Raw genomic sequence first — 12,880 nt, 5'->3', positions numbered from 1 at the left:
CCCCTGACTGCCACTCCCACTTGCCCTGGTCATACTTTCTACCAACCACTGAGCATGTTCTGGCTTTCTGGATTTTGTGCAGTCTCTCTCCCCCCCCCCCCCCCAATTCTAAAGGTTGAAATGCCTCCCCTAAGGCTTTGAGCAACAATATGCTGAGTTTGTTCCTTTTTGTGCTTTTACTCACCCTTTAGAGTGTAGCCCCTAAAAGCTTCTCAAAAATTGAATGCAGCCCTTGGGCTGATAGAGGTTACTCACCTGTGGTTTAGTGTTATGAGAACGAGACTAATCACCCAATCAGCCCACGTGCTACCTCTCCCTTCTCCTCTGCTGTTGCTGCTTTTGTCTTAAATTAAACATGGTTTAGTATGTCAGCCAAACCCTGTGTTGGTTAATCTTAATGATTAGTGAAAACGCCTGCTTCACAAGCGATGGTTTGAAAGTGGCTTGTTTTCACTACAAGATTTAATCGCAGGATATCGACTGGTTAGAACAGGTTGAGAGGAGGGCAACAAAGATGATACAGGGACTTGAGGACACGCCCTATGAAGACAGTCTGAAGGAACTTGGGACGTTCAGTCTGGAGAAAAGATGACTGAGGGGAGACGTGTTAGCAGTGTTCAGGGACATTAAAGGGTGCCACAGGAAAGATGGTCAAGAACTATTTTCCATTGCCATAGAAATTAGGGCCCGAAATAATGGGCCTAAGTTACAGCTCCCCAGATTTCAATTAAATATAAGGAAAAATGTCCTGAAAGTAAGATCTGTACAACAGTAGAACAGTTATGGAGGTTGTGAGTTCTCCCATCTCTAGAGGTTTTTTAGAAGAGGCTGGACGGCCAGTCATGAATGGTTTAATTGGTTTTCCTGCATATTGCAGAGGGTTGGATGAGATGATCCTTGTGGTCCCTTCCAACTCCACAATTCTACGATTTTACGGAATATGGAAATGAAAGCTTCCAAACTCCTCCTCCTGGCCATGCCAGAGGAGCAGGGAGGGGAACATCTGAGACTTACCTAGGCTCATTCTTGTAACACTGTACAATCCAAACCAGCCGGTTATGTTGTTCTTCATCCCAAATCTATTACATTTGCACCTTTGGTGGCTGGGTGAAAAGCAGAGATCAGATTTTACCGTGGCATTTCCTCATACTGTCAGACTGTTTGGTTATATTTTCTTAAAAGATAAAAAATACATCGACATTAGAAAGAATGAACATAGTTTGTCCCAAACGATGAATTGCTGATGAGAAGAAAATTTGTTTTCTGTAATGGCAGCTGACTAGCAATAATAGATACTCAATATGTCACATTTTCATTTGGTAGCTACAAGTCCCTGGGGTCAATTTCCAACTTTAATTAGCTGTGAGTTGTTGATATGAAAGTGCTGCAGCTTAGTGTTTTTAGGTCAAAAAATTTAATTGGCCTGCAGGTTGTTGTTTTATTTAGGTGGTATTGAAGATAAGTTCTTTCTTTTTTTTAACTGAACCTTGGACAAAAGGAGCATTGCCATAATGATAAAGCAATCAAATGGAAAGGCAGTAATTTATTACTGTCAAGCAAAGTAATTAGCCCAATATTATCCTGTCACGCGAAGCTGCTATACCTAAAAGAACGGAACCAATTTCAGCCTGAGGGCCAAATTCAGTTTTGGAGAATTTTTTAGGGGCTGCATTGCAGTGGTGGGCATGGCTAAAGTCAAAAGGGGAAGGACCCAAATCCCCAAAATACTAGCATATTTTATCTTAAAGATCTTACTGCCAGTAACTAAGCTATAGGAGAGGCATTTCAGCTCTTGAGTATGGAGGGGAAAAACTGCACCAAAGCCAGGAACCCACTTTTCAGCGGTTAGGGAAAATGGGGTGTGTTCAGGGGTAGGAGACATGGCTATTTGGGGAACCCCGGAAGACTAGATTGAGATCCGAGGAGGGCTCCCAGGCCTGAGGTTCCCCACGCCAGAACCTAAAGCATAGGTATTTAGCCTGTGTCATGCCACATGTGGCAAGGGCAGTTGATTTTTGTATGCTTGTAGACAAGAGTAGGAAAACCTATGGTCCTGGTAATGGCATAGAGGTTGGCCATGCTGCACTGCTCCCTCCTATCCAAAACAATATCCTAGAGCAGGGTTGGGCAGAAGGTAGGCTGGCTGTATGAAAAGGAGGACAGGGCTTCTGTACCTTTTAAAGGTTATAGAGAGCCAGTGTGGGGTAGTGGCTAAAGTGTTGGACTGGGAGTCGGGAGATCCGGGTTCTAGTCCCCACTTGGCCATGGATGACCAAGTGGGTGACTTTGGGCCAGTCACAGACTCTCAGCCCAACCTTCCTCACAAGGTTGTTGTTGTGAAGATAAAGTGGAGAGGAGGAGGAGGATTATGTATGCCGCCTTGGGTTCCTTGGAGGAAAAAAGGCAGGATATAGCAATAATAATAATAATAATAATAATAATAATAATAATAATAATAATAATAATAATATAGAAACGGGAATTTCAGCAGGTGTCATTTGCCTGCTTGTAGCACCTGGTGGAATCCCTACTTCATCACAACAGTTAAAGCTGCTCTAGCTGTACTAGAGTGACCAGATACAGAAGAGGGCAGGGCTCCTGCAGCTTTAACTGTTATGATGAAGAGGGAAGTTCAGCAAGTACTGCCTGCATACAAATGACACTTACTGAAATTCCCTTTTCAATACAACTGTTGAAGATACAGTGGCCCTGTCCGTCTTTCCATATGGTCACCCTAAAGAAGGTAGATCTTTAGAAGTTTGTGCTGTCAGCTCCCCATCAACTTGCAGAAGCCTCTGCTAGTATGCCTAATGGTCAGGAATGCTGAGAGTTGAAGTGCAAAACATCTGGCTCTACAACTTTCTTGCCATCCCTGGCCTAAAGACTTACCATCTCAAGGCCCATGTCTTGTGGAAAGGCACTGTTTCAAAGTCAAACTCTATAAGAGAGTAGAAGAACATCCAGGTGTTTGAAAAAGGTGTTCATTGCAGCAATTGAGAGGATGATATTGAGCAGGATTGCAATGCTGAGGGAAGGGGGTTCTCCTCCACATACCATTTCCCCAGTGAAAACAAGACCTGGATGTGTGCACACTGTGGCAGATGTACACAGTGTTTTGCTGGCTTTCATAGGCAAGACAAAAATGATAGTGTACAGTGCCCTGTATGTTCTGGACACCTTGTGGTTGGGCAGCAGTTAAAGAAGCATTCCCTCCTTACCTGTGGGTAAGGGAGGCATGGAATATGTCAGGTTGATCACAGCTTAGCTTCGGCTGTTGGGCGGTATAAAAATGTAATAAATAAATAAGGTCTTTTTGATGTCTTGGCCACACAGTGGCCAAACAGGCCTCAGCCTTTCTCCCAACCCTGCAACTAGGGGACATGGTATGGGGTCGCTGTGCAGCTACAAAGCGGATCCCCTCCCACTTCTGCAACTCTGAGAAGGAAGTTGGGTCTCATCACTAGTGTGATATCAGTGAAAATGTGGAAGCCTGGGTCATGGGCTTGGTTACCCTGAAAGATCATTTCTGCTCCTTGGAGATAGACCTGTGCATATGTACAATTGCATTTCTTACCATTTTTGAAGTACAAAATAATACAGCCTATTGCCTGTTTTGCAGTTCTGTCTTCTTATGCTGAAAGAGTTATAACTTGTAGCATCTTATTTTTTTTGTCTGGCAGTGGCTCTGCAACAAAATGGTTTACTATCAAACGTTCAAAAATTACTGGCACTTGTGTACTTAGGCTTATCTGCTAGGATCACCGCCAAGCCAGGGGGTTAAAATGCTGGTTTGTTAGCAGCACTTAAATTGCAATTTCCTCGTGTAATCCTCATGCTCAGTGAATATATTCAATGACACTTACTCCCAGCTAAGAGTGTATAGAATTGCAGTTTTACTGATATCTCTTCTATATTGTGCAAAACTCTGGCAGTAATTTTTAACTGTAATCTTGGCATTGCTTTGATTTTGATTTTTATTTATTTTTTTGGTGCAAGTGAATTCTCATGAGCATGCAAATAAACTATGCAAACTGTGTATTTGTGTGTGAGAGAGAGAAAGAGAGGGGAGGGGAGAGAGACCTACTCTGGATGTGATGACTTAACATATCTGGATTTTGTTGTTTTCATGTGTGGTTTTACATTTCTTTGTGTATGTTTTCCAGAGCGGTTGGTACCTTTGCCCGAGCTCTGGACTGCAGTAGTTCTGTCAGGCAACCTAGTTTACACATGAGCGCTGCTGCTGCTTCCCGGGACATCACTCTGGTGAGACGTTTTCTTGAAATGCTGTTCTGGTTGGGATTTAAGGGCCAACTCACTTGTGGCCTGTTCTGCTGCTGATAAGGAATTTGAAAGATTTGAAATACCTACACATGAATGTTTTGAATATTTTCTTCAGCTTCTTTTTTAGGCAGTTCCAAAACTTGGCCTTCGCTCAAGCCAAAGTGCCAAGTTAACTTCTTTTTCTTTTGGGAGAGATGGAGTGGGATATACCTAGGAGATTTAACTAGATATACACTGTACACTAGGTTTATTTATTTATTTATTACATTTATATACCGCCCCATAGCCAAAGCTCTCTGGGTGGTTTACAGAAGTTAAAAACAGTAAACGTTAAAAAATATACAAAATTTAAAACCATCAAAAACATAAAAACAACAGTATCCATTTAAAAACAACAGCACTATCCAGCTGGTGGATATTGGAGTTCTAAAACCACCGTTGAGAAATGTGTTGTCTGGTGGGAAAACTCCACACAATAGTGGAGTTTTTTTGGAAAACACTCCACGCTGTGCAGAGGGAGTTCCTGCACAACCATTGTGTTGCATGTTGTGTGGTGGGCTCCATGGAGTTTTCTGTTGCGTTGACTTTTCCCACTGGCTACAGAGTTCTTTGGCAACAGCGGTGAAAGAAGGGAGTGCCGCTCTAGGAGAGTCACCAGGAATGTTTTTTTGAAGCAATGGCTGATGGGATAGTTTCGGAAGGAGGGAGGGAGGAGGAACTGTCAATCAAACATCTCATTGACTTTTACTCAACTCCACAGTTGCCCGCAGTCACACAACGGTGGAGCTAGAACATATTGTGTGGGGAGTACCTCCTAAAAACTCAAATCGTGGAGTGAAGTTTTCACACTGCATTAACTAACGTGTTATCTGAACTAAGCTAGTATCAGCTTTCCGCAACATGTGCCTTCTTGGAGCTACAACTCCAAGCATTCCTGACCATTGGTTATGCTGGCTGAGGCTGATGAAAGTTAAAGTCCAAAACATCTGGAGGGCCCTAGATTGGGGAAGGCTGCATTACCTGATAGTTACCTGAAGTTTTCTTTTATTAATACGGAAATGTTTTTAGAGCCAATGTGGTATAGTGTTTAGAGCTGCTAGTCATCTAAAGGGTTCTTGCTGTATGGAACTGTATTGAGAGCCTATGTGGTGTTAGTAGTTAAAATGTCAGACTGGAACTGAAGAATCAACCATGAGACTCTTGTGCTAGTTATTCTCTTTCAGGTAATATGGGAGCAGGGCAGGAATCAATAAATATTCATGGTCTGTCCTGTTTCTCAAAACCTCCTGCCTTCTTGGAAGACAATAACAAGGCCTGCTAAGTAATCCACAAAGCTTTATTCAAGCAATATACATCTCTTCCCACTTGAAGAGAGTCTAATCTCTAAGAACTTTCCCCTAGGCAAAACTATGCAAACTAAGTGAGACAATTGTATTTTCAAGAAGAATGGAAAGCCCTTTCCCAAGTTATGTTAACTTCAGAGAGACTAGTTCTGATGCAGCTTCTGACGGGACGCCAGCCGGGCCGACTTTCTCTCGCCTTCTTTTAGCTCCAGCCATTTTAGTCTGTGGCGTACTCTAGGATCGGCTAACCTCTCCGTGCTCTCCCCCTCGGAAGAATATTGGCTTCCCACTGACTGTGTATTGTTTGTCCTTGAAGAGATAAGCTCTGGAGAGGGTTCACTCCCAGTTGGTGAAGAGCCCCTGAGAGCTTTCTCCCCCACTGGTACAATTTGGCCTGTTTCTGGCGCTGACTCCTCTACTGCAGAGTCTGATTCTGATTGATCATCTCAAACACCTTCTTCCAACCCAGGGGGAGCAGGGCTAGACATGACATGGTCTTCAGATTGGGGTAATACTTTCCCCACATGGTAAAACTGTTTTATCATGGTAAAACTCTCAAAGGTCACAATGGCTTCTCCAACTGACACATTTAGTATCTGAGCAGTAGCACAGTTGTTTTATCCTTACTAATGATTAACTTCATTATACTTAATGGAAATTACATCTTATAATGAGACACCAGAAGAGCAAAAACAGAGTCAATTACCATTCTGTGTTCTTCATTCTTTTCCTTTCTGTTATCTTGGCATTGTTAAAACTTTTTACTCCCTTTTTTTGTTCTCCTTAGTTAAAGGAGGAAGCATTTCCCCCTTCATAATAGCACACTGTTAATTGGTGAACATGACATATTCACTGAGAGGGGTTTTGGTATATTTCATTACCATCCTGGAAGTAATGGGATGTTGAAAAACCTCTTTTGGAGCTGTTGGTCCTGGCATTTCTTTTCTTTTAATTAATGAGAGCACTGTAGTACTTTGTCTCCTACATTTCTAAGTATCTTTGTTCTAGTTAATGAAGCAAAGTCCTAAGTTTAAGGAACCTACATAGAGTTTTCTATAACCCTCTGCAGAAAGCTAAACACCCAATGGATGATCAATACATGAAGTGGTAAGCAGGATCATGCCTGCTGGTGCTAATCACACATTGACCCAACCTTCCTGCAGAACCAACATATGTACAGTATGTATCCATGAAGGCTGTGTGCAGAAGGCCTATCAATGCATGGAGATTCAGAGTAGGACTAGTGAAAGCAATCTCCCCCACCCACCCTAGTCTATGCATTGATTCTCTCTGGATATTAGGCTTCTGTCCAGGACTTAAAAGTTTCAGGATTGCTCACTTAGGCAGGATCTACACTGCTGCTTTAAAGTGCTTTATAACAGTTTTGACAACTGTTGGGGCCCAGGGCACACTCCATGTACAGTTGTCAAAACTGCTATAAAGCGCTTTAAAGCAGTAATATAGCTCCGGCCTTAGTCTGTTTACATGGCAGGTTAGGGGAAATATATTGGCCACATTCATATATCACTTTAAGCCAAAATATATGGCTCAATAGACTAGGATGTGAAAGGGTAACATGCTAACACGTGTAGCCCATTTGGATCCGCTTCACTCCAGTGGGTAAACTAGCCAGAAAGTGAATAGATTCTTATGATATCTGAACCCGGGATTGTGATTTAATATACCCAAGCAAGCTAGGATTGTAAGCCAGTTTTAAACCATGGTTCACTGGTTTATGAATCCTAGCTTGTTTGGGTCCACTAAACCATAATCCTTGTTTCGGACATCACACAAAGTTATCCCCCTTCCTGATTAGGTTACCTGTGCATGCCAAGGGAGAAGTGAAGTGGGAGTAAAGAGGCTGCATTTGATTAAAAGTGGCATGTAAATGCAGATAGCAGAAAGGAGGGGCTCCAGTTGGAACAAAAGAAGAAGGTTTAAATCTCCAATGGGGTACGGAGTGGGTAACAGGGGAAAAAGTGTTCATAGACATTTTTTTAACACAGCAAATAGGAGATGGTGCATTGTTCTTTACTTCTGCTTATTGACACCTATTTAACTCAGTGGGTTCTTTTTGTTGTTCTCAGTTTCATGCAATGGATACGTTGCATAAGCATAACTATGATCTGAGCAGCGCCATTAGTGTCCTGGTTCCACTTGGAGGCCCTGTTCTTTGTAGAGATGAAATGGAAGAATGGTCAGCTTCAGAGGCTAGTTTGTTTGAAGAAGCCCTAGAGAAATATGGCAAAGACTTCAATGATATACGGCAAGACTTCGTAAGTAGAAATAAGTAAACCATCATTATTTCCTTTATACCCATTATTGGGCTGGGTTTCTTTTTTCATAGCTGAATTGCATATCTTTTCCTTTTTTTTGTTTTTTGTTTAAATGTAGGTAAATATCTAAAGAGGATTCATAATTCAGTAGAAAAGCATATTTATGCACTTAAAGGGCCTTTGCCTAGAGACCTTCAAGGGCTGCTGCCAGTCAGTGTTTAGACAATTGGACTAGATGGACTAGTGGTCTGACTCAGTATAAGGCAGCGTCATATGTTGAACTGCAATTCTATTGAACTGCAAATAGGCATTATGAGTAGGAGAGTTAATGCTCTTTCATGTCTGGAAGTCCATGCTAAACATTTGGACCATTTTTTCTCTTTTTTTAAAAAAGAAAAACCTTAAAGATTTTAATGGCACCTTTTCATGGTTCAGCTGCTAGTATTGCTGTTGAATCAGGAGTTTCATATCCTGGTTTATAAGCAGCACTTAAAAACCACAGTTTACCAGTTAGATGTCACAGGAAGCTGTGGTTTAATAAGCTAGAATATTAACAATGAAGCCAGAAGTACAAGGTGAGGTTGTGAGGAGAAAGTGCATGTGCACAAGATTCATTCTCAGTCAGGTAAACCATGGTTTATCAGACCCACATTCTTACCTGTGAATCTGGATGAATCTTTCAGGACTAGATTTGAAAATACTTGCAATGGGTTTTTTTTTAAAAAAAAATACATAAAATGCCACTAGACTTTGAGTACATTGAACTGTGTTTATTCATATTCATGAGTAAACATGGTTGATAAAGTTCATTCTATGTTCCTATCTGTTTTGGACATGGTGGGTATTGCTGACTGCGGCCTTAGCTAGACCTAAGAATTATTCCAGGCAAATGGAGGGGTCGTCCCTGCCTGCTCCCGGGATCCCCTGTGTGTCATTTGGATGCATAGGGACAATCCCGGGATATAGGCCTGGTCTAACCATGGCCACTGTCAGAATAGAGCCAAATTTCACCTGTCCTAACCTGCTTTCCATGAAAGGTCATATTTTGCAACCTTGAAAAGGGAAGGATATCTACATAAACTCCTCTAAACTTGAAATACAGAAGCCTGCCACTAAAAAGAGAAAACATCTCCTGTTTCATCTTTTGTATTACTAAAGCTTAAATAATTTAATCGCTGTCTGATTTAGATATGGTTTGGAATCATGTATCTTAACTTCAAGGTAATAAGATAAAAGCATGCCATTTCATCTGACCATGAGCCTGCACATCAGTTCTAAGAGTTTTGATTGTACAAAGACCTGCTGCTGATGTGACGTAAGTCAATCTCAGCTTTCTGCCAAGATACATTGTGCCGGGGACTGAAAGCTAGAATAGGTAGTGTAACTCTGCATCAAGTCATGAAAATGAGACCCTGAAAATATTGTTTCTGAGACCATGATGGTTTGCTAGGAATGGGCATCTGCAATGGCCTCTGACGTCTTAAACCAGACCAAGACAGAAGTACAGGCTTTTATTATCGGTTCTCCTAGCTTCTCCCCTAGGTTACGTTTCCTTGACTTGTTCAATTTTCAGTGACGTTGTTTACCACCACCTCACCAAAATACTTCTGACCAGGAGCCTTGATTTCTCAGTGTAAATAATGTAATTTTGTGTTTGCTCCAGTATTTTTAATTAATTTAATGAATAGATTTAGATACCGCTTACCATATTAAAAATAAACTCTAAGTGGTTTAAAAGGAGATCAAAATACATTAAAATACAGTTATATACATTAAAATATAAACTGCTAAAACATTTGTATAAAACTAAGTTAATAATGTTAAAACTAATACTCAGAAACCATAGTTAACAAACTGGGTAGCAGATTCACGCAGAGAAGGCCTGGGTAAAGAAATGGGGCTGTATTTGACACCTAAAGCAGACTACAATTTGCGCCTCCTAAATACCAGATGGAAGAGAATTTCATAAAGTAGGTGCCACCACAGCGAAGGCCCTGCTTCCAAGTTGCTGCAAGGTTGTGGTATAACCAGCAAGGCCTCCTCTGATTGATTTGATTGATTTATTATTACATTTATATACCGTCCCATAGCCGAAGCTCTCTGGGCGGTTTACAAAAGTTTAAAACAGTGAACATTAAAAAGTATACAAAATTTAAAACCATCAAAAACAAACAATATAAAAACAACGGTATCCATTTAAAAAGCAACAGTTCCGGGGTTCCGTTAAAAAACAAACTTAGCATTGTTAAATGCTGTTAAATGCCTGGGAAAAGAAAAAAGTCTTGACCTGGCGCCGTAAAGATAACAATGTTGGCGCGAGGCGAGCCTCATCAGGGAGATCATCCCATAATTGGGGGGCCACCACTGAAAAGGCCCTCTCCCTTGTTGCCATCCTCCGAGCTTCCCTCAGAGTAGGCACTCGGAGGAGGACCTTAGATGTTGAGCGCAGTATACGGATAGGTTCATGTCGGGAGAGGCGTTCCATCAGGTATTGTGATCCCAAGCCGTGTAGGGCTTTATAGGTTAAAACCAGCACCTTGAGTTGGGCTCGGAAGCGTATAGGTAGCCAATGCAAGTGGGCCAGAATCAGTGTTATATGTTCATACCTCCTTGCTCCAGTTATCAATCTGGCCGCTGCATTTTGCATAAGCTGCAGCTTCCGAACCATCTTCAAAGGCTGCCCCATGTAAAGGGCATTGCAGTAATCTAATTTGGAGGTTACCAGAGTTTGGACGACTGAAGCTAGGTTATCCCTGTCCAGATAGGGGCATAGCTGGGCCACCAACCGGAGTTGGTAGAAAGCACTCCATGCCACCGAGGCCACCTGGGCCTCAAGTGACAAAGATGGTTCTAGGAGAGCGCCCAAGCTACGAACTTGCTCCTTCAGAGGGAGTGCGACCCCATCCAGAACAGGTTGATCACCTACCATCTTAATGATGGCACAGGCCATCACTGGGGAAGGCGATTTGCCAGGTAATCTGGGCCCAGTCTGTTCAGGACTTTATATGCCAACAGCATGGCCTTAAACTGGGCTTGGTAGCTAATAGGTAGCTTTTGCAGTTGTTTCACCATCAGTGAATATGTACATGGCCAGACGCCCCACTCAGCATCCTGGCCACCTCATTCTGCACCAGCTACAGCTTCCGGACCAAACACAAGAGTAGCCTCACATAGAGCACATTACAGTAACCTAAACATGGGGTGAATAAAGTGAATAAAATGTGAAGATTATCAGAAATGTTAATTGTGTCTTCTTCATCATCATCATCATCATCATTATTTTTATTATTGTTTTTCAGCTTCCCTGGAAATCTCTAACTAGCATCATTGAATATTACTATATGTGGAAAACTACAGACAGATACATTCAGCAGGTAACAATTTCCAGAGAGGTAAACATGTTAGCCTGTGGCAGCAAAAACAACAAAAAGTATACAATGTCCGTGAAAGTTTTATGCCAAATTAAATTTGTTAGTCTTAAATTTTTGTCCCCTTCGTTGTACGTGAATTTATAACAGCCAAGAAAAAGAATATTAAAGGATAATGTGTAGAAACTGAGATTAGAAAATAAAATCTTAAAGATAACCTGGGGCTTTTAGTGAAGCTTTACACTTTATAAAATATTTGCATGGAGGACAGATTTGAGTTGGAATTGGCATGTAGCTATAAGTTAGAGTTCCTGTAATTTTTCTGCGTAGGAAGGAAGCTACATTTGAAATGTCCCTAATTTCTTCTTAGGGTATAATTAAACATCATGAAGAAATTCCAGAATTACAGATATTGAAATAATTTGGCTTGGATCCAGAGTAGCCATTCTGCAAACTGAAGGGGTCTTTTCACTTGTAGAAACATATACAATTGATGGAAGGATAAGGGGGAGGGATTTTTGCTGATGCAGCCTCCTGTGCAGCCTCCCACACTATTCTAATAGTTCCTCTGAGCCTCCAGAACAGGGAGGGCGGAGGATGTGATTTTTGTCTCTCCCTCCCCCCCCCCCCACCTTCAGTGAGATGGAGAATTACATGACTGGACATCAGGAAAAACTTCCTGACTGTTAGAACAGTACGACAATGGAACCAGTTACTAGGAAAGTTGTGGGCTCTCCCACCCTAGAGGCATTCAAGAGGCAGCTGGACAACCATCTGTCAGGGATGCTTTAGGGTGGATTCCTGCATTGTGCAGGGGGTTGGACTCGATGGCCTTGTAGGCTCCTTCCAACTCTGCTATTCTATGATTCTATGATTCTATGAATGCTGCTCACTACATTCCTGAAGTCCAATCCTTTGTTACTTAAGAGTTTTATGTTGTTTTTAAACTGTGAACAGATCTTGATTGTTTTGCATTAGTATCAGCAAAATAAATCTTGCATTATAGGAGCCTAAGGGTGCAGTCCTATGCATCTTTAGATATAGCTGTGCGTTGTAGGGCTTTTCTCTGTCTAAATGTCCATAGTATTGCAAATTATATTGCTTAAAATATTAGAATCCCAAACTATGATTTCAGCCTGGCTTACATTCAGTTAGAACAAACCACAATTTCCCCCATAATGGAAGACTGTGATTTGTTCACATTCACTCTCTTCCTCTCAAAGGCGAAGGAGGAGGAAAAGAGAGGAACACATACATGTTTGAGGTTTTCTCTGGCTTGTTTTCAGTCCTCTAAGCATTTGGTTTCAGTGATTTCCAAACCAAGGCATTAACTGTTGCTGTCTTTCTCTGCAAAGGCAGCTAATACATTTTAAAATAAACATAATTAACTATGATCGAACCATTTCAGTTGAAAGGCAAAAAAATACCAGTGTTTCCTTATTATCACCCCTCCAGTACTTACCCCTTCTTCTAATTTAATTCCTTATTTTTTCTGAAATTACCACATTGAATTTGTAACTCATGAATACTTCCAACATGTGCTGCCGCTTCTCGGGGCTGTGCGTGTTCCAGTAGATGCCAGAATTGAGTTGTTTTAATAATTCAATGTCAC

The 12,880-nt window shown here is 41.6% G+C and overlaps 1 protein-coding gene across 1 annotated transcript in view; it reads left to right on the top strand.

Moving 5' to 3' along the window:
- MTA3 (metastasis associated 1 family member 3) overlaps positions 1 to 12,880 on the top strand; it is a 155,687-nt gene that overhangs the window by 66,867 nt on the left and 75,940 nt on the right. The window contains exons 8-10 of the mRNA XM_063124000.1: positions 4,164 to 4,263; positions 7,712 to 7,900; positions 11,200 to 11,274. Of these exons, the coding sequence (XP_062980070.1) occupies positions 4,164 to 4,263; positions 7,712 to 7,900; positions 11,200 to 11,274 (364 nt within the window). The remainder of the gene's footprint in view (positions 1 to 4,163; positions 4,264 to 7,711; positions 7,901 to 11,199; positions 11,275 to 12,880) is intronic.

The sequence above is a fragment of the Elgaria multicarinata genome, chromosome 4 (genome assembly GCF_023053635.1).
Source record: "Elgaria multicarinata webbii isolate HBS135686 ecotype San Diego chromosome 4, rElgMul1.1.pri, whole genome shotgun sequence".
Lineage (NCBI taxonomy): Eukaryota > Metazoa > Chordata > Lepidosauria > Squamata > Anguidae > Elgaria > Elgaria multicarinata.
This window is presented reverse-complemented; position numbering and strand designations above follow the sequence as displayed.